The sequence below is a fragment of the Vipera berus genome, assembly GCF_964194415.1.
Source record: "Vipera berus genome assembly, chromosome: 3".
In the NCBI taxonomy this organism is placed as follows: domain Eukaryota; kingdom Metazoa; phylum Chordata; class Lepidosauria; order Squamata; family Viperidae; genus Vipera; species Vipera berus.
This window is the reverse complement of record NC_138204.1, coordinates 194,863,150-194,888,198: the sequence shown is the minus strand read 5'-3', so window position 1 is coordinate 194,888,198 and position 25,049 is coordinate 194,863,150. Positions and strand designations below refer to the sequence as shown.

At 42.9% G+C, this 25,049-nt stretch overlaps 1 protein-coding gene across 22 annotated transcripts in view; it reads right to left on the bottom strand.

Moving 5' to 3' along the window:
- RIMS2 (regulating synaptic membrane exocytosis 2) overlaps positions 1-25,049 on the bottom strand; it is a gene marked incomplete at both ends in the record, with an annotated part of 289,996 nt that overhangs the window by 102,250 nt on the left and 162,697 nt on the right. For all 22 annotated transcript variants that reach the window (XM_081324264.1, XM_081324273.1, XM_081324271.1 and 19 more), the window contains 2 exons: positions 17,108-17,221; positions 20,368-20,524. In XM_081324264.1, the coding sequence (XP_081180390.1) occupies positions 17,108-17,221; positions 20,368-20,524 (271 nt within the window). The remainder of the gene's footprint in view (positions 1-17,107; positions 17,222-20,367; positions 20,525-25,049) is intronic.

Below are 25,049 nucleotides of genomic sequence, written 5' to 3'. Positions count from 1 at the left end.
AGCCTGGTGGGATGCGAACCTGCACTAATTGCAGGCAGCTGGTGTTACTTAAGGAGGCATTAGCCCACTGCTCCACCAAGGCTCTAAATGGTTTTACAGAGTCAGCATATTGTCCCCCAACTATCTGGGTACTCATTTTACTGATCTCAAAAGGATGGAAGGCTGAGTCAATCTTGAGCAGGTGAGACTGGAACTGCCAAACTTCTGGCAGTCAGCAGAGTTAGCCTGCAATACTGCATTCTAACCACTGCACCACCGTGGCTCAGTGAAGAGCTTCCTTCCCTTCCAGTATACCATACAACCGGGGGGGGGGGCACTCAAAATCTCCACTCCCAATGAGCTACGTTGGTTTTAAACTGAAATGTAGTCCACTTGCTGTAATTCTTGTGCTTTTTTATTTTACTAATTCTTGCTAAAGAAAGCTATGTTCCCACTTGGGAAAAATTGCTTTTCAGATTTTTTTTTAAAAAAAGCCCTGGTACCCATTTTCTGGAGAGAATGAACCTGGTTTCAGAAATTAGCACCTAGTTCAAAAACGGGACCTAAGAGAAGGAATAAATGACAATTTTTATACTGGAAAGATGTGCAAAGAATAGGACTGGATAGGACTGATGTTGGACTTTGTGCTATTTGGTAAATAACAGTCTGCCCATAGTTGCTAGTGACAATTAGTAATTGTTAACAATTGTTCAAGAAAGTAAAATAATAATAGCTCCAAAGTGGGCTCAAAATCACAAATAAAATAATAAAATAAGAAGTGTGCACATTGGGACAAACAAATCTGAGCTGCAATGGCTAATTTAAAGAAATTGATCATGGACTTATTGTGGCTAGTTCAATGAAAATGTTAAGCAATATATGACGGCTATAAAAAGATCAAATTAATATTTAGAAGAGAATTACTAGGACAATTCATTTGGATGACTTATTAGGAATGGAACTGAGAATGAAGCATCCAATATAGTTATATGAATCTATTGTACTTGAAAAATAGTACCACATCTGAACATATTCTGAAGCTGGAGATTTGATAAGGAGAGGCATGAAAATAGAGGTATGAAAAGAGAGATATATAAAATAATTAATGGTGTGGAAAACATGAACCAGAGTGAGTGCCTAGTTTGAACTCATACACATTCATGGAAATTAACCGAGGGACCATTCAGGACTGACAAACAAAAAATCCTTTACACAAAACTTGTAAATCATCAAATTCACTGTCTTTTGCAATGAATGCATACTGAGAGCCATCTTTTTCAGGTTTTAAGAGGAAACACAAATTCACAAAAGCCTGGCCTACCTATGGCTGCATACTGTCTTCATAGTCCAGGCAGCATATTTTAAGTACAAGATGCTATTGAGCAATAATAGAACAAAGCCATTGCTTTTCTATCTGTGGTTATGAGTTTCCAGAATTCCTCTGGTAGGCCACCATATAAAATAGCATACTAGAACATATGAGACATTGGTTTGATCCAGCTAGATTCTTTTTTTCATTTTCCCCCACTACATAAACACATTCTTGATTACCAGCATGAAAACAAAAACAGAAAAAAAACATTAGTATCTCTGGTCCTAGAAAGATGCAGTGCAGGAGTTTTCATACCTTACTAAAATGTTGGAATCTACTGGCACCTTAACATGTTAATTGAAAGGTCTGGATCAACTTATTCAGTGAGTGGGCAATGCTATCTTTTTGGGCAAGTCATGCACAAAGGAAGCAGAAGTGGATCTTAAATTAATATTCCAGATACTATGCCTTACTTAAGAACACTGAAGTTGGCTGAAGTACTGGCAAAGCATTGATAGGTCAAGAATCCTGGACCGGTGAGTGTGAATATATGTATAAAGGCACCCAAACAGGAAACCCACCTGATTCTGATAGGATGATATAATGATGATGATGATGATGATGATGATGATGATAATGATAATAATAATAATAATAATAATAATAATAATAATAATAATAATAATAATAATAATAATAATAATAATAATAATAATAATAATATACTTAAACATTATTGGCATTGACAAATTCGGAATTAGTCAATTGCAAAAGCCGGCTTTACTAGGAACTGCTTCCATCCTGCGACTATATCTATAATACCATCAAACATCCACATCTGCCTATCCCAGGTCCTTGGTAAGGATTTGATAGGTAGACAAAAATGCCAAATCCAGTCTGAACTTCTGGCTGACTGTGCAATGATTAATAACAACAACAACAACAACAGTGATGATGATGATGATGATGATGATGATGATGATGATGATGATGATGATGAACTCTGAGGAAGATGAGAGCTATGCCAGAGGTTCAACCATACTGGACAGGTCTCATCAGAGGAGTCAGACAAAGACCATCTCTCCCATAAAAAATATGGTGAGTCATAAATTTCAGAATGCCATACCGGCTCGGATGTTGCCTGGGTTAACAAGGTCCGTGCTAGATGTTGGAATTCCTGAATATCTGGTGAAAAATGGGTTACAGGACTCAGGACTGTTGGCTGAGCATCCAGGGCGAGCAGCTGCATAACTACTGGAAGAAAAGGTGTTTACCCGTCGCAAATACACAGTGATTGAAATCAAAGAAATAATGATCTGTTATTACAGATCAAGTCCAACAAGAAGAGGATATCTAAAACGAATGCACCAGTTCTGGAAAGAACAACATACAGAATCAGAAATAACAGAACCGAGACTAACATATCAACGCCAATTTATAATACAAAATAAAGTATTCACAGAAACAGAATTGGACGAACTGCAAAGGTTTACCCAGGTTTACCCAGGGCAAAGAAATCAAAGCCTTGCCAGAAGTAATTCAGAATGTAGAGGCAAGCCAGGGGGAGTTGGCAGTGAAGGAATCTAGCAGAGATATACAACTGTTCTCATTTGGAAACCAGGCACCTCTTCCTCAGGAAGAACAAAGCCCTCTAACTAAAGAAATAAAAGAATTGAAACAAAGAATAACTGAGCATACATAACAGCATAAAAACAACAGAATAAGGCTGGCTGCATTGAAGCTTGTTCCAAAGAAATAGCTAGCACAAGCATTAAAAGATGCAAATACTGCAATATCAAGTATAAGCACCAATTCACTGCAAGAAACAAACCAACTAATGTACAGCACAGCTGCAGTTATAACTGAATACCTGGGATGCAAAATCAGAAAAGAAGAAAAACAAACAGTGCACTACAAAAAAGGAAGGTTAGACTAGAAAATAAGATCAGCAAGTTAAGATCACATGCAAGCAAACTAGAACAGATGAAAGAAAAGAAGCTGAAGAATAAGAAGACAAAGAATACCTAATCAAGAAATACCACTTAGAAACAAGGAAGATCAAGGAAGCACTGGAAATAATAAAGCAGCAAATAACAGCTATATCCAGGAAAATCAGTAGATATGAAGCTCGAATTGCAAATTATAGGCAGAACCTCCAATTTCAATCCAATCAGAAACGTTTCTACCAATCCATAAATGGAGAAACTGCAATGAATCAGTCAGTACCTGACAAGGAAGAAACAGTGCAGTTCTGGAAGCAGATATGGGATAACCCAAAGAAACACAACAAGGATGCGGATTTGTTAAAAGAGGTGGATGCAAATAAAACAGAAGTAGAAATGAAAGAACTAGTAATAACAACGAAAATGGTAGAAAAAAGAGCAAGGAAGATCAAAAAATGGTCAGCACCAGGTAAAGATGAATGTCGCGCCCCGCGGGCTCGACGCCCAGCGGCGCCACGGGCGCGACACTCACCGGCGCCGGTTTCTTCCGCTCCTGGGGCTCGGGCCGAGAGAATGCCCAACGGCTCGGGTCGGGAGAGTGCCCATCAGCTGCGGCAGCAACAACGGCCTCCACGCACGACCGCCGAGCCGGCTGAAGTCTCGACAGTGCGCACGCGCGTCGTGCAACCCGGCCCCGCCCTGCTGGCTACGGTGGCCTCGCAGGGTCCTGGCCTCAGCTCCGTCCTGCCGGCTACGGTGGCCTCGCAGGACCATGGGCCCAGTCCAGATGGTGACTCGGCCCCTGCAGCGCTGGCGGGCGGGGCCCTCGGCAGCGGAGCCCGTTCACATCGAGAAAGGACTGGGGGCTTGCCAGCCTTGCGAGGGGGGGCCAAGCAGCAGGGCAGAGGTGTGTCCGCAACAGGAGGGAAGGTGCCGGGAGCAGGGACGGGGGTGGGGGTGGTGACTGGCGGCGATGGGACGAGTGTTCGCGAGAAGACTCACCTGGGAGATAGAGGGTGCCGGGTGGCGGGGCGTGTCGCAAAGGAAGGTGTTTGGGAGAAACGGGAGTTAAGTAGGGGATGGGCGGAAGTGGGTGCGGCTGGGTGGGGCGTGGGTGTCTACATGCAATGTGTATTTAACAGCGTTGGATGCAGGTAGCAGCCAACGCTGGCTTTGTTCCGTTTGAAGATCGTTTGCTTTTGCTTATTGAACCGTTTTGGAAACTCAGCTTTCGTCTCGGTTGCTTGAATCTCCTGCTCTCCGGACGAGGTTTGAGAGAAAGCCAGCGTTGCCACCCTTTCATTTTTCCTTCCAAGCGACAACTGGGTGAGTTGTATGGCGGAGGGATTGCAGGGGCCCGCCTCGGCGGCTGCTTCTGAGAAAGAGGTCGGGCCTGAGATGGGGGCCGGGGCTGGTGTAGCCTCCTCCAGGACAGTGGATGTGGGGGAGGTTGTGCTTCCGGCGGTTCGGCCTAGGCAGCGGCCATCGTTACTCGAGGATTGCATGGTGGAGCCAAGGGAGGCAGGGGGCCAGGGCCTCGGCAGAGGGAGGAGGCCGGGCCTTGCCCTGGGCCATAGAGGATACGAGGAGGCCCACGAACCCCGGCTGAGGGGTCCTTCGTCGGTGTGGAGGGAGCGGTGCCTTGTGGAGGAAGAGGGGGAGGAGTGGAGTTATTCCACCACCCCAGGCAACCGGACTATGGACATTCTGCGGACCAGGTTCGGGGAGGCTGGTGGCCAAGAGCCAGGCCAATGGTCCCCTGCCGGGGCTCCGGCGGGACGGGCTGCGCCAACCCATTCTCCTCTGGATGCGCCATCCCACCAGAACCAACCTGGTCTTGGCATGCCTTGTGAGGGTTCTGCTCCTGTAGGCGAGGTGTTGCAGGGATGTGGTCAGGGACGGACGATAGGCCTGGTCAGTCGACGACACGGCTAGTTGGAGCTTCTCCGGTGCTGGGCCCGCAAGTGGCTTCGTGGGGACCCGGAGTGGTATGGGGACCTCCACCTTTGTCAGTTACTTATGATGGCCACCCTGACCGCCTGGCGATGTTCCTGGGCCAGGTGATAGGACATATGGACCAGTATGCCCAGGCTTACGTGTCCCAGCGGGCTATGGTAGTGGCAGTAACAGCTTGCCTGCAAGGGGAAGCAGCGGCTTGGGCAGCCGATTTATACAGTGACCACGCTCGGGAGCTTGGGGATGTTGGCCTGTTTTTGGAGTCGTTGCGGACTCGTTTCGAGTACATTTCCCGGGTGCAGCGGGCCGAAGCCGACATCCTTTCCCTACGGTAGCGAGGCAGAGCCGCGGTGGAGTACGTGAGGGAGTTCCGTAAGGTGGCCAGGAAGTTGCGTTCATGGCCGGAGCGTCTTCTTGTCCACCATTTTAGGGCTGGCTTGGACGGGGCTCTCCGCCGGGCTTGTGTGGTCCGCGGCGTTCCAGCGCGACTGCAGGAGTGGTACCGTGTAGCCGTGGAGCTGGACGTGGGTTTGCAGGACGTGCAAGGCCGGTTCGAACCTCCTTCTGGAAGCCGACGGCCAGCCGAGAAGACGAAAGTGGAAGAGCCATCTGTGGCGGCGTCTACACGGCCTTCCTCCCAGCCAGCACGGGCTGTCCTGAGGTGTTTCAGATGTGACCAGCCAGGACACCGGGCAGTCGATTGTCCTCTGCCTCCTGCCCGGCCAGCCCCTTCTGCCTCCCCAGCACGCGGGACCGGAACCCGGAGATCCATGGAGCGGACACGGGCCGCTCACCAGCTAGGCGGAGATGTCTCCAGACCAACTGCTCCTGTTCGGGTGGAGACGCCGGTGGAAACACAGCCCCCACCGTACGAGAATCCAGAGGAACAGGGTCTAGACGAAGACCCAATGGTAAGTGCTCCGGTCTGTCCCTTCGTATTCCCTGTGGTGCTGGTTAGTCCCCGCACCGGTCAGAGGAAAGCATATAAAGCCCTCGTTGACTCAGGTAGCACACGGTGCCTAATGAGCCAAGCGGTGGTAGTAGGACTGGGGGTTACGGTGAGGCGGCTAACTAGCCCTCTACGCTTTCAGCAGGTGGATGGGTCTCTTTTGGGGGGGAACCTGTCACTCACGTCACTGAACCAATCCGGTTGGAGATGGGCGATCACTGGGAGACTTTGCGGTTTATAGTGGTGCCTTCTATGACCGAGGCAGTTATTCTGGGGCTCACATGGTTGGATCGGTGGGGCCCTACGATCTGGTGGGAGGGGGGTTGCCGCCATCTCCGGTTGGGGTTGGGCCCACAGCCTCCGCGAGAGCATGCATTTCTGGGACCACTACACACGGGGGAACGAGAGAGGGCCTGTGCGGGTGGGTTAGCGCAAGAGGCTCAGGTACCCCGCGAATACTCCGACCTGTTGGACGTCTTCGATGAACGAGAGTGCGACACGCTACCACCTCATCGCTCCACGGATTGCGCCATTGAGCTGGAACCGGGTGCTAAGCTACCAAAACCCCGGATGTACGCTATGTCCCCGAAAGAAATGCAGGAACTCCGGCGGTACATCGACAAGAACCTGGAGCAGGGATTCATCCAGCCAGCACGGTCTAGGATGGCGGCGCCCGTGCTGTTCCGCGAGAAAAAGGATGGTGGGCTTAGACTGTGCGTGGACTATCGCGGTGTGAACGCGGTGTGCGTTGAGCACCTTTACCCGCTCCCACTAATGAAAGACCTGTTGACCCACCTGGCTAAAGGCCGGGTCTTTACCAAACTGGACCTCAGGGAGGCCTATTATCGTGTCCGAATCAAAGCAGGGGACGAGTGGAAGACGGCGTTCAACTGTCCTCTGGGAAGTTTCCAGTTTAGGGTGATGCCGTTTGGGCTACAGGGTGCCCCTGCCGTCTTCATGCAATTGATTAACCAGGTCTTGCATGAATTCTTATATCGTGGGGTCTTGGTTTACCTAGACGACATCCTGGTTTACACCGAGACGATGGAGGAGCATGTCGCCTTGGTTAGGCGGGTGTTAACTAAATTGCGGGACGCACGGCTCTTTGTGAAACTGTCCAAGTGCGAGTTCCATCGGCAGCAACTCGATTACTTGGGGTACAGAATCTCTGCAGGGGGGGTGGAAATGGACCCAAAAAAGGTGGAGGCCATCCAGCAGTGGCAGGCCCCGCGGACACGGCGGCAGTTGCAAGGGTTTCTAGGCTTCGCGAACTTTTATCGCCAATTCATACCCTGTTTTGCGGCCATAGCCCTGCCACTTACGGACCTTCTTCGCACACGACAGCTAACAGTGCAACCACGTCCCGGATTACGGGTGGGGTGGACTGCAGAGTGCCAACGAGCTTTTGATACGTTAAAAGCTCTTTTTGCTAAAGAACCGATCTTACGACACCCAAACCCTGCCCTGCCTTTCGTGGTCCAAGCCGACGCAAGCGACGTTGCCCTCGGAGCCGTCCTTCTTCAACGCAACAACGACGGGGTACTTCAACCATGTGCCTATGCGTCTAAAAAATTGTCTCCTGCAGAGCGTGCCTGGGCAATATGGGAGAAGGAGGCTTTTGCGGTACGCTGGGCATTGGAGCTGTGGCGACATCACTTGGAGGGGGCTGTCCACCCGTTTGAGGTGTGGACGGATCATAAGAATCTGATGGCGTTGCAGACACCCCGACGGCTGTCCCCCAAGCATGTACGGTGGGCACTGTACTTCCGTCGATTCCGCTTCACATTGAAGTATGTTCCGGGGGGGAAAAACTTCCTGGCGGACGCGCTGTCGCGTATGCCGCAGTTTGAAGGGAAGAGGGAGGACGTTGTACAAGCGCTTGTGCCTACCGAAGGTCCAGGTCAGGAGGGGGACACCGCTCTAGCAGCGCAGGACGAGTTCTGTGAAGACCTTACGAAGGCCCTTCAGGGGGATACCTGGCTACAGGCCCACCCAGAGTTCGTGGCCATGCGTGATGGCTTAGCTTGGCATGGGACCCGCATTTATGTACCAGCCCCTTTACGGGAACGAGTGCTGTATCGGTGTCACGACACCAAGCAAGCTGGACACTATGGGTTTCTGAAGACCCTGCATTTGGCACGTCGGCAATTTTGGTGGCCACACATGACAAAAACGGTGGAGGACTATGTGCGGCGATGCCACGTTTGTGCTACCACAAAGCCTATGGTGGGAAAACCTTTGGGCCTCCTACAGAGGGTGGCCGACCCTACTCGTCCATGGCAGGATATAGCCATGGACTTCATTGTTGAGTTACCCGAAAGTAAGGGCCATAATGTTATTTGGACAGTGGTGGACTTATTTTCTAAGCAGGCCCACTTTATTCCCTGTAAAGGGTTGCCCTCAGCACGTCGATTGGCTTGGCTCTTTGTAACTCACGTCTACCGTCTACATGGGGTACCACGCCGTATCATTTCGGACAGGGGAGTACAGTTCACGGCGCGTTTCTGGAAAGAGTTTGTTACATTCATCGGGTCAACCCAAGGACTCAGTACGGCGTACCACCCTAGCACCAATGGCGCAGCAGAACGAGCCAATGCTGCCGTTGAGCGGTATCTACGTTGCTACGTATCGTACCAGCAAACCAACTGGGTGGATCTTTTAGCGTTTGCGGAAGTAGCGTATAACAACGCTGTACATAGCAGTACGGGGTTTTCCCCCTTCAAAGTGGTTATGGGTAACGATTTTGTCCCCATCCCCAAATGCAGCCCGGGGCACGAGGACCCCTGTCAGCCACAGGAATGGATGAGGCAGATTGAGGGGGCCTGGGGTGCAGTGAAAAAAGCGTTGGAGCGGGCTGCGATAACGAATAAGGAGCAGGCTGATAAGAAGTGAAAAGCGTTCGCAGTCCCGAAGGTGGGGGACCTGGTCTACCTGTCTACTAAGTATCTACGTGGCCAGGTTCCCTGTAAAAAGCTAGGGCCCAAATACATCGGACCATTCCGGGTGGTACAGGTAATTAACCCCGTAACAGTACGGCTACGACTACCGAAGATCCTAGGCAAACTTCACCCAGTGTTCCACAGTAGCCTACTGAAGCCTGCCACCTCAGGCGCAACGGCAGTGGGGGAGGGTGGGCCTGGGCCCACCCATGGCGACCATTATGAGGTCCAAGAGATCCTTGACTCCAGGGTTTATAGGGGGGGCGTCCAGTACCTAATCAGGTGGAAGGGATATCCTGTGGAGGAGGCGACGTGGGTGGGGGATGCAAATGTTCATGCTCCTTGGTTGGTGCGGGCATTTCACCGGTTGCACCCTGGTAAGCCGAGGGGAGGACGGGGGAACACCGCGGACAGGGTGGACGATTGCTTACCTCTTGTGTCTTCCCCTGCAGGAGGGGCCCTGGTAGGAGGGGCGGCATGTCGCGCCCCGCGGGCTCGACGCCCAGCGGCGCCACAGGCGCGACACTCACCGGCGCCGGTTTCTTCCGCTCCTGGGGCTCGGGCCGAGAGAATGCCCAACGGCTCGGGTCGGGAGAGTGCCCATCAGCTGCGGCAGCAACAACGGCCTCCACGCATGACTGCCGAGCCGGCTGAAGTCTCGACAGTGCGCATGCGCATCGTGCAACCCGGCCCCGCCCTGCTGGCTACGGTGGCCTCGCAGGGTCCTGGCCTCAGCTCCGCCCTGCCGGCTACGGTGGCCTCGCAGGACCATGGGCCCAGTCCAGATGGTGACTCGGCCCCTGCAGCGCTGGCGGGCGGGGCCCTCGGCAGCGGAGCCCGTTCACATCGAGAAAGGACTGGGGGCTTGCCAGCCTTGCGAGGGGGGGCCAAGCAGCAGGGCAGAGGTGTGTCCGCAACAGGAGGGAAGGTGCCGGGAGCAGGGACGGGGGTGGGGGTGGTGACTGGCGGCGATGGGACAAGCGTTCGCGAGAAGACTCACCTGGGAGATAGAGGGTGCCGGGTGGCGGGGCGTGTCGCAAAGGAAGGTGTTTGGGAGAAACGGGAGTTAAGTAGGGGATGGGCGGAAGTGGGTGCGGCTGGGTGGGGCGTGGGTGTCTACATGCAATGTGTATTTAACAGCGTTGGATGCGGGTAGCAGCCAACGCTGGCTTTGTTCCGTTTGAAGATCGTTTGCTTTTGCTTATTAAACCGTTTTGGAAACTCAGCTTTCGTCTCGGTTGCTTGAATCTCCTGCTCTCCGGACGAGGTTTGAGAATGAACTGCATGGGTTTTGGTTGAAACATCTAACTGTTATGTACCCACTCATTGCCAAGCAGTTCAACAATATACTACAAGGAGGAGAAATTGAAAAGTGGCTAACAACTGGGAAAACCTACCTAATAATGAAAAATCCAGCAAAAGGGGCAACACCAGGCAACTACAGGCCAATTACCTGCTTACAAACAACTTTCAAATTGCTAACTGGTGTGGTAGCTGATGCAATCCAACAGCATCTAGTTGGAAACAATCTCTTTCCACCAGAGCAGAAAGGAAACTGTCCCAATAGCAGAGGAACAAAATATCAATTCCTAATAGACAAAATGATCTTGGAAAACTGGATGAAAAGGAAGACCAACCTGAATGTGGCATGGATTGATTACAAAAAGGCATTTGACTCTCTGTCACATGACTGGATAATCAAGTGCCTAGAAATAACAGGAGTCAGTGGAAACATCAGAAAATTTGTGCAAAGATCAATGGCACAATGGAAGACACAGTTGCAGGTCAATGGTGAAAGACTGGGAGAAGTTAATATCAAGAGAGGAATATTTCAAGGAGATTTATTATCACTACTAGGTAAAGGTAAAGGTAAAGGTTCCCCCGCACACGCGTGCTAGTCGTTTCCGACTCTAGGGGCCGGTGCTCATCTCCGTTTCAAAGCCGAAGAGCCAGCGCTTGTCCGAGGACGTCTCCGTGGTCATGTGGCCGGCATGACTAGACGCCAAAGGCGCACGGAACACTGTTACCTTCCCACCGTAGTGGTCCCTATTTTTCTACTTGCATTTTTACGTGCTTTCGAACTGCTAGGTGGGCAGAAGCTGGGACAAGTAAGAGGCGCTCACTCTGTTACGCAGCACTCGGGATTCAACCCGCCAAACTGCCAACCTTCTGATCGACAAGCTCAGCGTCCTTTGTTATTTCCTCTGTCAACAATACTGAATAACTCAGGGCATGGCTATCAAACATCAAAAACATCTGCCAGAACTATCCCACCTCCTTTACATGGATGATCTGAATCTGTATGGAAAAACATCATCTGAAATAGAATTGCTGCTGAACACTGTCCGTATATATAGACAAGATATTGCAATGGACTTTGGCTTGGACAAATGTGCCACACTTACTCTCAAACAAGGAAAAATAGTGAAAACCTAAGGAATAAAGATGCCCCATGAAAATAACATTAAGAGTCTGGATGAGGAAGATTACTACAAATATTTGGGTATCCTTCAAGCTGACAACATCAAGCACACTGAAGTCAAGAAAAAGATTAGAGGTGAATACATCAAGAAGTGAAGGAGATCTTAAAGTCCAAACTCAATGGAGGAAATACTGTGAAGGCAATCAACACCTGGGCAATTCCAGTCATTAGATACACAGCTGGAATAGTGGACTGGACACAAGCAGAACTAAAAGCAGTGGATAGGAAGACCAGAAAAATAATGACAATGAATCATGCCCTTCATCCACGCAGTGACATTGACAGACTCTATCTACCAAGGCAAATAGGTGGACGTGGAATGCTGCAAGTACACCAGATGGTTGAAGAAGTAAAAATGGCTCTGGAAGAATATCTGAAGGACTATGATGAAGATGCACTGAAATTAATATATCAGGAAGGCTTACTGACTACTGGAGAGACCAAACTGGCCTACAAGAAAGACCAAATGAAGAACAGAATAGAGGCATGGGAAGACAAAGCACTACATGGCCAGTACATTAAAAAAAATAGCTGGCAAAGCAGATAATAACAAGACCTGGCAATAGCTAAGAGCAGGAAACTTGAAGAAAGAGACCGGGGGACTAATTCTGGCTGCACAAGACCAAGCCTTAAGGACAAATGCATACAAAGTCAAAATTGAGAAGACAGCAACAAACAGTAAGTGCCGCCTATGCAAAGAAGCCCCTTCATTGATTACTGCCTTGTCGTGGCGAAGGGGGTTGCGTAATTGAATGAAGCTATGAGCTATGCTGTGCAGGGCCACCCAAGACGGAAAGGTCATAGCAGAGAGTTCTGACAAAACGTGATCCACTGGAGAAGGAAATGGCAACCCACTCCAGTATCTTTGCCATGAAAACCCTATGGACAGTACCAAAAGGCAAAACGATATGACACTGGAAGATGAGCCCCTCAGGTCGGAAGGCGTCCAATATGCTACTGGGGAAGAGCAGAGGGCTAGTACTAGTAGCGCCAGAAAGAATGAAGTGACTGGGCAAAAGCCGAAAGGACGCTCAGCTGTGGATGTGTCTGGTGGTAAAAGGAAAGTCCAATGCTGTAAAGATTTTTTCTCCATAGGAACCTGGAATGTAAGATCCATGAATCAAGGAAAGCTGGACGTGGTCAAACAAGAGATGACAAGACTAAACATCGACATCTTAGGTATCAGCGAACTAAAATGGACAGGAATGGGTGAATTTAATTCAGATGACCATCAGGTATACTACTGCGGGCAAGAATCCCTCAGAAGAAATGGAGTAGCCTTCATAGTCAATAAAAAAATAGGAAAAGCAGTACTGGGATACAATCCTCAAAATGACAGAACAATCTCAGTTCGAATCCAAGGCAAACCATTCAATATCACAGTAGTCCAAGTCTATGCCCCAACCACCGGTGCTGAAGAGGATGAAATTGACCGGTTCTCTGAAGCCCTACAGCACCTTATAGAACTAACACCAAAAAATGATGTCCTTATCATCATGGGGGATTGGAATGCTAAAGTAGGAAGCCAAAAGATAATCAGAATAACAGGCAGGTTTGGCCTTGGAGTACAAAATGAAGCAGGGCACAGGCTAATAGAATTTTGTCAAGAGAATACAATGGTCATAGCAAACACTCTTTTCCAACAACCCAAGAGACGGCTCTACACATGGACATCACCAGACGGTCAACACAGAAATCAGATTGACTATATGCTCTGCAGCCAAAGATTGAGAAGCTCTACACAGTCAGTAAAAACAAGATCAGGAGCTGACTGTGGCTCAGACCATGAGCTTCTCATTGCAAAGTTTAGGCTTAAACTGAAGAAAGTAGGGAAAAGCACTAGGCCACTCAGGTATGAATTAAATCATATCCCTGTTCAATATACAGTAGAGGTGACAAATAGATTTAAGGAATTAGATCTGATAGACAGAGTGCCTGAAGAACTATGGACAGAGGTTCGCAACATTGTACAACAGGTAGCAACCAAAACCATCCCAAAGAAAAAGAAATGCAAGAAAGCAAAATGGCTGTCTGAGGAAGCTTTGCAAATAGCTGGCGAAAGGAGGGAAACAAAAGGCAAGGGAGAAAAAGAAAGATACGCCCAATTGAATGCAGAATTCCAGAGAATAGCTAGAAGAGATAAGAATGCCTTCTTAAATGAACAGTGCAAAGAAATAGAAGAAAACAATAGAATAGGGAGGACTAGAGATCTTTTCAAGAAAATTGGAGAGATGAAGGGAACGTTTAATGCAAAAATGGGCATGATAAAGGACCAAAATGGCAGGGACCTAACAGAGGCAGAAGAGATTAAGAAGAGGTGGCAAAATTACACAGAAGAACTATACAAGAATGAGCTTAACATCCCTGATAATCACAATGAGGTGGTCACTGACCTTGAGCCAGATATCCTAGAATGAGAAGTGAAGTGAGCCTTAGAAAAGCTGAGCAACAACAAAGCTAGTGGAGGTGACACTATTCCAGCTGAGCTATTCAATATCTTAAAAGACGATGCAATAAAAGTGCTACACTCAATTTGCCAGCAAATTTGGAAAACTCAACAGTGGCCACAGGATTGGAAAAGATCAGTTTACATTCCAATTCCAAAGAAAGGCAGTGCCAAAGAATGTTCAAACTATTGCACCATTGCCCTCATTTCTCATGCTAGTAAAGTTATGCTTAAAATCCTACAAGCTAGACTCCAGCAGTATGTGGATCGAGAACTACCAGAAGTACAGGCAGGATTTCGAAGAGGCGGAGGAACAAGAGATCAAATTGCCAACATACGCTGGATCATGGAGAAAGCTAGAGATTCCAGAAAAACATCTACTTCTGCTTCATTGACTATGCTAAAGCCTTTGATTGTGTGGATCATAACAAACTATGGCAAGTTCTTAAAGTGATGGGCGTACCAGACCATCTTATTTGTCTCTTGAGAAACCTATATGTGGGCCAAGAAGCAACAGTGAGAACTGGACATGGAACCACTGATTGGTTCAAAATTGGGAAAGGAGTTTGGCAAGGCTGTATACTGTCGCCCTGCCTATTTAACTTATATGTGGAGCACATCATGAGAAAGGCAGGGCTAGATGAATCAAAAATTGGAATTAAGATTGCCGGAAGAAATATCAACAACCTAAGATATGCAGATGATACCACTCTAATGGCAGAAAGTGAAGAGGAACTAAAGATCCTCTTGTTACGAGTGAAGAAGGAGAGTGCAAAAGTTGAGTTGAAACATTAAGAAAACCAAGATCATGGCATCTGGCCTCTCAATTCCTGGCAAATAGATGGGGAAGAAATGGAGGTAGTGACAGATTTTATTTTCCTGGGCTCCAAGATCACTGCAGATGGGGACTGTAGCCAAGAAATTAAAAGATGCTTGCTCCTGGGGAGGAAAGCCATGACAAATCTAGACAGCACACTAAAAAGCAGAGACATCACCCTGTCAGCAAAAGTGCGTATAGTCAAGGCTATGGTGTTCCCAGTTGCAATGTATGGCAGTGAAAGTTGGACCATAGAAAAGGCTGAGCGCCAAAGAATTGAGGCCTTTCAACTATGGTGCTGGAGAAGACTCCTGTGAGTCCCTTGGACTGCAAGGCGATCAAACCGGTCAGTCCTAGAGGAGGTCAACCCTGACTGCTCTTTAGAAGGCCAGATCCTGAAGCTAAAACTCAAATACTTTGGCCACCTAATGAGAAGAAAGGACTCACTGGAGAAGAGCCTAATGCTGGGAAAGATTGAGGGCAATAGAAGAAAGGGATGACAGAGAATGAGGTGGCTGGATGGAGTCAATGAAGCAGTAGGCATGAGCTTAAATGGACTCCAGAAGATGGTAGAGGACAGGAAGGCCTGGAGGAACGTTGTCCATAGGGTCGCGATGGGTCGGACATGACTTCGCAGCTAACAACAACAACATGCAAAGAAGCTGAAGAAACAGTGGACCACCTGGTAAGCTGCTGCAAGAAGATTGCACAGACTGACTACAAGCAGCGGCATGACAAAGTAGCAACAATGGTGCATTGGAAGATCTGCAAGAAATACCATTTGCCTGTAAGCAAGAACTGGTGAGATCATAAAATAGAGAAAGTCATAGAAAATGATAAAGTTAAACTGCTCTGGGACTTCAGAATTCAAACAGACAAGCATCTGCAATATAACACCCCGGACTTAACAATTGTCGATAAGAAAGACAAAAAAGTCTGGATAGTGGACGTGGCAGTGCCTAGAGACAGCAGAATAGAGGAGAAAGAACTGGAGAAGATGACAAAATACAAAGACCTACAAACAGAAATAGAAAGACTGTTGCAAAGGCAAGCAAGGGTAGTACCAATAGTAATAGGCGCCTTGGGTGCAATCCCAAAACAACTGGAGCACCACTTGAATACCATTGGCACTGACAAATTTGCCATTAGTCAATTGCAAAAGGAGGCCTTACTAGGAACTGCTTCCATCCTGCAATGATATCTGTAATACCATCAAACATCCACATCTGCCTATCCGAGGTCCTTGGTAAGGACTCGATAGGTAGACAAAAATGCCAAATCCAGTCTGAACATCTGGCTGACTGTGCAAATAATAATAATAATAATAATAATAATAATAATAATAATAATAATAATAATAATAATAATAATAATAGTAGTAGTAGTAGTAGTAGTAGTAGTAGTAGTAGTAGTAGTTGGAAGGGACCTTGGAGGTCTTCTAGTCCAACCCCCTGCTCAGGCAGGAAATCCTATACCATTTCAGACAAATGGATGTCCAGTCTCTTCTTAAAAACTTGCAGTGTTGGAGATTTCACAGCTTCTGGAGGCAGGTTGTTCCACTGATTAATTGTTCTAACTGTCAGGAAATTTCCCCCTTGTTCTAGGTTGCTTCTCTCTTTGATTACTTTCCATCCATTGCTTCTTATCCTGCCTTCAGATGCTTTGGAGAATAGCTTGATTCCCTCTTCTTTGTGGCAACCCCTGAGATATTGGAACACTGCTATCATGTCCTTCTATTCATTAAGCTAGACATACCCAATTCCAGCAACCATTCCTTATATGTTTTAGCTTCCAGTCCCCTAATCATCTTTGTTGCTCTTCTCTGTACTCTTTCTAGAATCTCAACATCCATCTTTTTTACATTGTGGTGGCCAAAACCAGATGAACTATTCATCTGTTTCTCCCTCCCTCCCCATCAAAGCCACAATAATTGGTAAATTATTATATATTCCTATTTCTAAAGACAATAACAGACTAATTATTATTTACCTTAAATGAATTATTATTCAATATAAAATTAATAGTCAAAATAAAATAAAAACCTCATAGAATAAAGCCCTACGTCTTCAAGTTAAAAGATACTTACCTCCTTCTAGTTTTTCTGACAGGAAAAATGCACAATATGAATACATAATATACAACAGAATGCCTGTAACAAAATAATAATTTCAAAAACAGGAACAGTTCCTTTTTCTCTACCCTAATTTTGTAAACTAGAGAGCTGAATTGACTCTGTCTATAGACTCTTTTTCCATGGTTTACTCTGTTACTTCAGAATATCTACCTCTCTCTGTCTGGACAGTTGTGGTCATCCATTATTCGATGTCTATCCATTCGATTCATGGTATTGTAATGTGCAGGAGTAGATCGGGTCCCTCGAGACCCATGTTCCACATTCCTTGAAGAAACAAAACCATCAATATTACAGAGGGGGAAATGAGCAAATCCCTTTGCTAATCTCTAAAATGATCTTTATTAATCAAATGTAGGCTGTTGCATTCTTCACCCTGACAGTTTTTTCTGGTCATTAATACCTGCTGGTTATTTAAATTCTGCTATGTGATATAGCCTTTCGGAAAACACGTTAGCATCGTATGAATCTTTGCAATCAGATAATTGTAAAATGGAAATTCCATAGCCTCTTAATTGATGAGAGAAATTTGAAAAAATTAAGCCTCCAAAAAGATGGGAAAGTTGTTCCCTGAATATTTAGATTTGCTTTTGCCATGGCCTACAATCGTGCTGTTATATACAACTCGATTGCCAACAACTGAAAAATCTTATTTGGAAATAAAATGAAATTCTAAATAATCTACCCACTACAAAGTAAGCATGTAATTTAAAATTATTCATGCAAAATAACCAGTACTTATTGAAACAAATTCTAGTTAAATAGGTATCATGATGAACTTTATTAGTAATTCACATTAATTCTAATTTAGTTCTTAACTCTAGTTAAGGCAGGAAGGAGAATTCACTCTATAATCAGAGCTGTAAAAGGGAATGTACATTAATTCTCTAATTAATAAAGGTGCCAGACATACAAATGCACCAACCATTATATAGTGATATATTGAATATTATAAAATATCATTTACTGTAAGTATTTTCCTTCATATTTTTTAAAAAAACAATATTTAACTCTTAGCATGATGATCCTTTCTTTAGAAAATTTGGTGATTGATATTTAAAAGGAACATTGACATTTTAAAAGAAGTATGTAATTTTCATAAACAATTGAAACTTCCACACACTATAGGAAGGGATATGTTTTCATGGATATTATAGGAGGCCTATATTAACTCAATGGCAGTAAAAAATCAAGAGGATGGTAAGTCCTTTTCTGACTAATACAACTTATACTTTTAATTTTTTTCAGTTGGAAAAAAACATCTTAAATGTTAAATTTTTATCAGTTGATAATATTGCTACTGAATTCCTGTTTTTCCAGGTATGCTTAATTTTGTTACTATATTTTCTTGAATGGCAACAGGTTCTTGAGGGATGGGAGAGAGAGATCAACCAAAATAATGTAGGTCAGTTATAATCATTCACAACTTTTGGATTTCTCTACTGCTTTTTGTTACCTCCTAGGGAAGAAGTCTAAAAAATATTCATAATTTTATGACTATGGTAATGGAGACTTAAAATATGTGTTAATTGTCCCTTAAGCGGCATTAGAGGAAAGATAATAGTCTGTAACTAAATGTTATAGGACTGGAAGTATCTCTTCCCTATGCTTTATTCCTCCTATATTTAATAAAATTGTTCAAGTTCAGGGATGTGAAACAGTCTTGGCCAGACCTTTTTGAACAGAGTGGTGTCTTTGACAACACAAACATACACACATACACACAAACATGAACATATATAACCTGCCTTTTCTCATTACAAACATCTAAACAACTGAACCTCAGCAAGGTGGCTGCATCATCATTTCTTCTTGGGCCATTCCTAATGTGTAAGGCTAACTAATATTTACTATTATTATTCCCAGATAGAGGTTAGAGAGAACTATAATTCTGATATTCTCCACTTAGTCTTCCTATCCCCATGCACTTGTTTTTTTCAGAAGTTTGATATTTCTTACTTATGTTCCATATACTGTAGTATCCAGGGCTCAACTGTTGAAAAAAATTACATCAGGAGTGATATCTATAATGGCTTCACTGAATATTTTTTTGTAAGTTAATTTCACACACTATAGAGTTAAAAGAGTTAGAAGAGCCTGTTTACCATTGTTTGGAAGATATGAACATAACCAATTTTTAGATTGTGGGGCTTTCATCTACTTGACGAAAACTGAAAGAGACAGGGCTTCCTCTCTCATGACACATATGTATAGACACAATTTTTTAATTAGGTAGCACTCCTGTGTGGATTTTAACCTTAAGCTGTTATAAAACAACCTTGAATATAAATAGTATATAAATAAGTGGTATCTTGAGGTATTTTCTGATGTTAACATGGCTTTTGTATACTTTTACTAAAATTTACTCATTTCATGTTGTCCATATAAATTTACAAGTCTCACTAAAATAGTGCACCACTGACTAATTATTAATGTGAGCCTGACTATTTTGTTACCAAGAGAAAAAGATTATCTATAATATATATAGATCAAAATATGCAAGAACCTAAAAAAATATTTTCTGGCTTACACATTTATTTATTGGAAATCCTTTACTATAATCAATATCTGCAATTTTAAGCAGGTAGAATACAACTCATAGAACAAGAGTACTGTGTAGAGATTGCCACTGTAGCATAGAATCACAGATATTTCAGCATGAAATTTTCATACTAAAAATAAATAAGTTAAAATCTCCCAAGAAAAAATGGTGAGCAGAAGAAAAAATGGTTGTTTAAAATAATTACTATCAGTACCACAGTTCTAACAAGATCATTGTATACTTTGCTCACCTGAAGTGTTTGTTTTCTGTGTGCAGAAAATTTTCTTTCATATTTACAGCTTTCCATATTAAACAAAATTTTAAAAAGTAAAATATCATACTACACTCAACTGGAAGATTACCAGCTACTGGAAATATAATTCATCTGAATGGTGATAGATTATACTAATATAAAAAAGTATTTTAGTCATTCTGTTATAACATAATCTTTGTGTATGTAAATATTCATTATCTAATTTATTTATCATTATATAAATTCATCAATGAATAATTAACAAATGTTATATATTACTATTTTACATCATTTATTTTGTGGATATTTTTAGTGTTTTAATATTTTTTGCTTTATAATTCTACAATTGTTTTACAATTTTAAAATTGTAAGTGGCCCAGAATCATTTGGTTGAACTGGGTGACTATAGCGATTGAAATGACTAAAAAAAATAAACTAAACACTGACATATATAATAAAATAGATCATCATAAACAAAACTATTTGTTTTAAGTAAAGAAATAGTTTGATATTTTCCATCTTTCATTTTTTTATTGGTATAAAGTCATGTTTTATCATGGCGTATTTTATATTGAAGAAAACACCAGGCTTCCCCTACAAGTTTCAACTACAATTTACCTTTGTAATGGAGGAACACTAGGAGACCATGATCTAGTTCTTCCTATACTGTCACCACGGTGAGGAGAGCCTGATCGAGAGCAATGATTGGATGACATCACTTGTTCTGGCACTGATAATGTTGAACTTTGAAGATCTCTTCCATTATGTCTGTAATCTACAAAAAAAAAGTAGAGCTGAAAGAAATACAGAGGCTTACTGACTTATTTTTTCTGTTTTTTTCAAGTAGTATAGACCAGGAATAGGCAACCTTGGCTCTTTTATGACTCAGGAATTCTGGGAGTTGACGTCCACAGGTCATAAAGAACCAAGGTTGCCTACCCCTGGTACAGACAGTAGAAAATTATTTATGTCTTTTTCAAATTGCTCACATCAAATCGCAGAAATTCATAAAAATAGCCTTTGTCAAATAGGGCCAAAAAACCATCTAATGAAGCCATTCATTTCCCACAATGGCCAGCTAATAATTTTGGAAACCCCAAAACTGAAATAGATTTCCTTACTGTTTTATTTCTTTCCCAAATAGATATAGAAAGAAGAACACGCAATATTTAATGCTTGGTGACATCACAGATCCTAGACAGCTCTGCATACCAAGTTTTGTTTCCCCAAAAATGAATTATGTAACATTTATTAACACTGAATGGAATGCATACTTTTATTTCTTATTCTTTTGGGGGGAACAATCTTTTTGAGGTTTTCTGAAATCTGAATCATATCTTCTTATTTTTCAGATATTCTTTTGCTTGGGACCTCTTCCTACTAAGTTTATCAATCTCAACATTATGAATAGATCCTGCTGCAAGTATTTTTGTGTAGCCTTGGTCCCAAACTAGTTTAATCTCTTTCATAAAAACTGATTTCCTTAGTTCCTTAGATGTAATGTCACAGAAAATTTCCTACCATCACAAAATTTTCATCGTAATTTCTAAAGATAATACAGCTTGGTGGGGTAGAAAAGACTAACTGCTGGTGTAAGCCTTCCTTAGGGATGTTTCAAAACAAAGATAATGCCCTACTTATTCTTACTAATATAATTTCTCCATTGGTACACATCTGTAAGCAACAAAATTAAACAAAAATTATTCAATTATATGATAGAGAAAACCTTTACTGAACAAGTTAAAAACATAAAGATTAATAAAATGAATGGTATATAAAATGGAATGATATTTTAAATAAAGCTGTCTCTCCTCTAGAAAGTGCTAATTCAGAATAAGCTACTTATATATAATGTGTTCATTATGCCTTTTCATTGCTCCCCAAGGGAAATATTTTAACGGAGCCTACCGTATCTTAATTAAAAACCTGGAAGCTGGGGGAATTTGTCAACAAGCCTATATTAATCTGCTGATTTTATTACAAGTAAGATTATAAAAACACAAGGGAGGACATCAAAAATCATGACACAATATATTAAAAAAGCTGAAACTGGAAAAACATAACATCTAAAACCAAAGAAGCACCAAGACTATTTGCAGGGTAGTCACAACATATACTATATTTAGAAGATGGCCCAAATTCTTGGACTTTGAGCTATACCATTGACCAAAGATTTGGTACACGCCTTTTATTTGGCAAGTGCCAGATCGGCACAGCTTCAAGAGGGACGAATATGGAGTAGCAAGGGCAAAAGATGATGTCTGCCTATCAGTCAGCCAAATCAGCCAAATCAACCCGGATAATCAGTGAGATGACAGATGGATTGGGGGTAACTTGCAACAGAAAAGTGCCGAAAGACACTCTCCTTTAGTCCTTGTTGCTTCTCCTAAGTTTCTTTTCCTGCCATGAGATTCAAACCTGGAAAATCAATTTTGAGGGAAATTTTGGAATTTAGTATTTAATCTTGAAAAAATGAGGCATGGAGGGAGGGAGGGAGGAAGGGAGGGAGGGAGGAAAGGAGGGAGGAAACAGAAGGAAGACTGCATTTGCATTTAGTGTACAGTCTTATAGCTAAGAGAAGTATCATTTGCACTGCAAAATTCCCAAATGAGAAATAATTGATTACAATATTGTTAAAAGCATATGGGTAAAGGAAAAATAATTTGTCATAGCTTGTTATGGTGCAGGTTAATGACATGTGTTTGACACTTCAATTACAAATGAAATGCATCAATGAATGTATGCAGATTTTATTACTTTTAAAATGCCTCATCCAATAGCACTGCTATTATATTTGGTTCTATTACTTTTTCCCTAAATTTCAATTATTCAATTTCCAAATTCAAACTGCAGCAAGAGGAAGAAATAATTAAGATATTATAACCACACAGTCCCCATGAAAAACATGCATTGTCATCATATGGCACTAAGCAAAGGAGAACTGTCTGATCTACGGAATCTGACATGGATTCTCGAGCTTAGGAACCAGAATTGCTATACCATTTATAACCTAGAGAGAAACTGCATATATTGTGTGTGCCTAAATCAGTATTTCTCAACCTCAGCAACTTTAAGATGTGTAGACTTCATCTCCCAGAATTCCCCAGCCAACATGAAGCAGAACATCTTAAGGCCTTTGATGTTAAGAAACACTGGCCTAAATTACTGTGGCATGGAAGTACCCTTATGAATTTTAAGCAGATCACAAAGCATGCAGTTTATTTTATTTTTATACTGACTTCATTGTTTTATAAATAACTCAAGGCAGCGAATATACTTAATACTGCTTCCTGCTTTTATTTCCCCCACAACAACTCTGTGAGGTGAGGTGAGCTGAAAATGACTAACCCTCCTAGCTAGCTTTTATCCCCAAGGCAGGACTTTGGTATAGTTGTACCTAACACTGTACAACTGTACAATGGTACAATTCATTGTATCATTGTTTTCAATAATTTGCCCATGAGACAAGAATTCTATAAGTGGAAATTTCATTTATGAAAAGAAAGGTCTATTTTAGCATTGAAAAGATAATTGTTTCACTTAAAAACATTAATCATTATAGTGCTGTCCTGTCCACAATTTATGGGAGTAAATGTAGTTTACACCAGGAAATATTTAACATCTGGAATATATATTTTTCTCACTAAGAAATAATAGTAGCCTGGCAATGTTCTTGAAAACATAATGAGATAGTTTCACATAGAAATAGAACACAAATTAGGTGGTTATTTACAGCAAATAAATTACAAAGTTAATACCTACCAATTAATACTGAGAAAACTCTTTATCCTAAATGTTTTTTAAATATTTTAATCAAAGAAAATCTCTAAGTGCATTTCTGTCTGATCTACCATATATAGAAATAAATGTATTTAAGATTTGTTTAAAAGTATATATGCAGTTCCTCCCATTTTCTTTTACTTTTGAAAATGCAAATTAAAAAATAAGAGCAAAAAAAATGGACAGCCATTTCTCACTACTGTATAATGCCACTTATCCAACAGCTGACTGTACTTACTAGTGATAAGGTAAGTAGTAGGGAAATATTAGTTAGTAAGAAATGAATTGGTCTGGGAGCAATGAGGTGTTTAAACAGAGGTTGGATGGATATCTGTCAGAGATATTATAATAGTGAATTCTTGAATTGCCTGATCCTTATAAAGTATTATTCTTCTGAATCAATCAGAACTGTCAATAAAGTTTATTATACTTGCTTTTTGGTAGCTTTAGTAAGACTGTATAACCCTAAGTATGTAAATACAAACAATAAAATAGGCATTGTCTTCTCCAATCATTTAAGCTGCAGTTGCCATTAAGGAAAGCAACTATCAAGACCTGGTCCTTATTCCTATCAAGATGGAATAAGGAGCATACATGTTGTTGCCAGCACTGTCTAATATTAATACCAAAGGAGTGGTACTAGTATAGCTTCTGGGTGTTATCACTCCATAGCTCCAGTTGTTCCTAGGGCAGTTTTAGTAAAATATAAAATATATAAAATATAAATGTACATTCTTTCTTTTGAGGCAGTGACTTACAGTGATTTACATCTGTGGGAGGGGAGAAGCAGAAAAAAAAGCTCTTAAATAAATTGTATGATTAACAAAACAATTGAATTTTTTAGGAAGGAATGCACTATTATCTCCTTTAAAGGTTAAAGAAACATACTCTATCTGTCAAAAACATGGTCACCATCACATGGACCCAATACCAGATCACCTCCCAGGCAGCTTTAACAATCCAAAAGGAAACTGGATCTAATAAACAAATGGCCATGTTCATAATCTGAAGGACTCTGCCCATATCAATAGGTGTTACGAACTCAAATTCAAGTCAGATCACTCCACAAGGCCATGCTCCAACATCTCAACTGGACCAAATCAGTTGAACTGAGTACATCTGAGCAGCTTTGTTTGAAAGATAAACTGAATATTCTTACATCAGCCCTATAGATATCCTTGTAGCTGATTAATGTCTACCAATTAATACTGAGAAAACTACTTATCCTAAACAATTTTTAAATATTTTAAGATCTCCAAATGTATTTCAGTCTGTTCTCCCATATTTGGAAATCAATGTAACATAGATTACAAATAAGAAGAAAAATAGGACAGCCATTTGTCAGTATCATACTACTACTTATCTAGCAGCTAACTGTATTATAAAAATTAGTAAGGAAGCTAGTATGTAAGGTAGTATTAATAAGCAGTCAGAACAGCGAGAACCCAAGGCCACTAAGGCTTTGATAACCAGGAATTAAGTTGATGGCTCAACAATGGGGTTATTTTCAAGCAATGGAC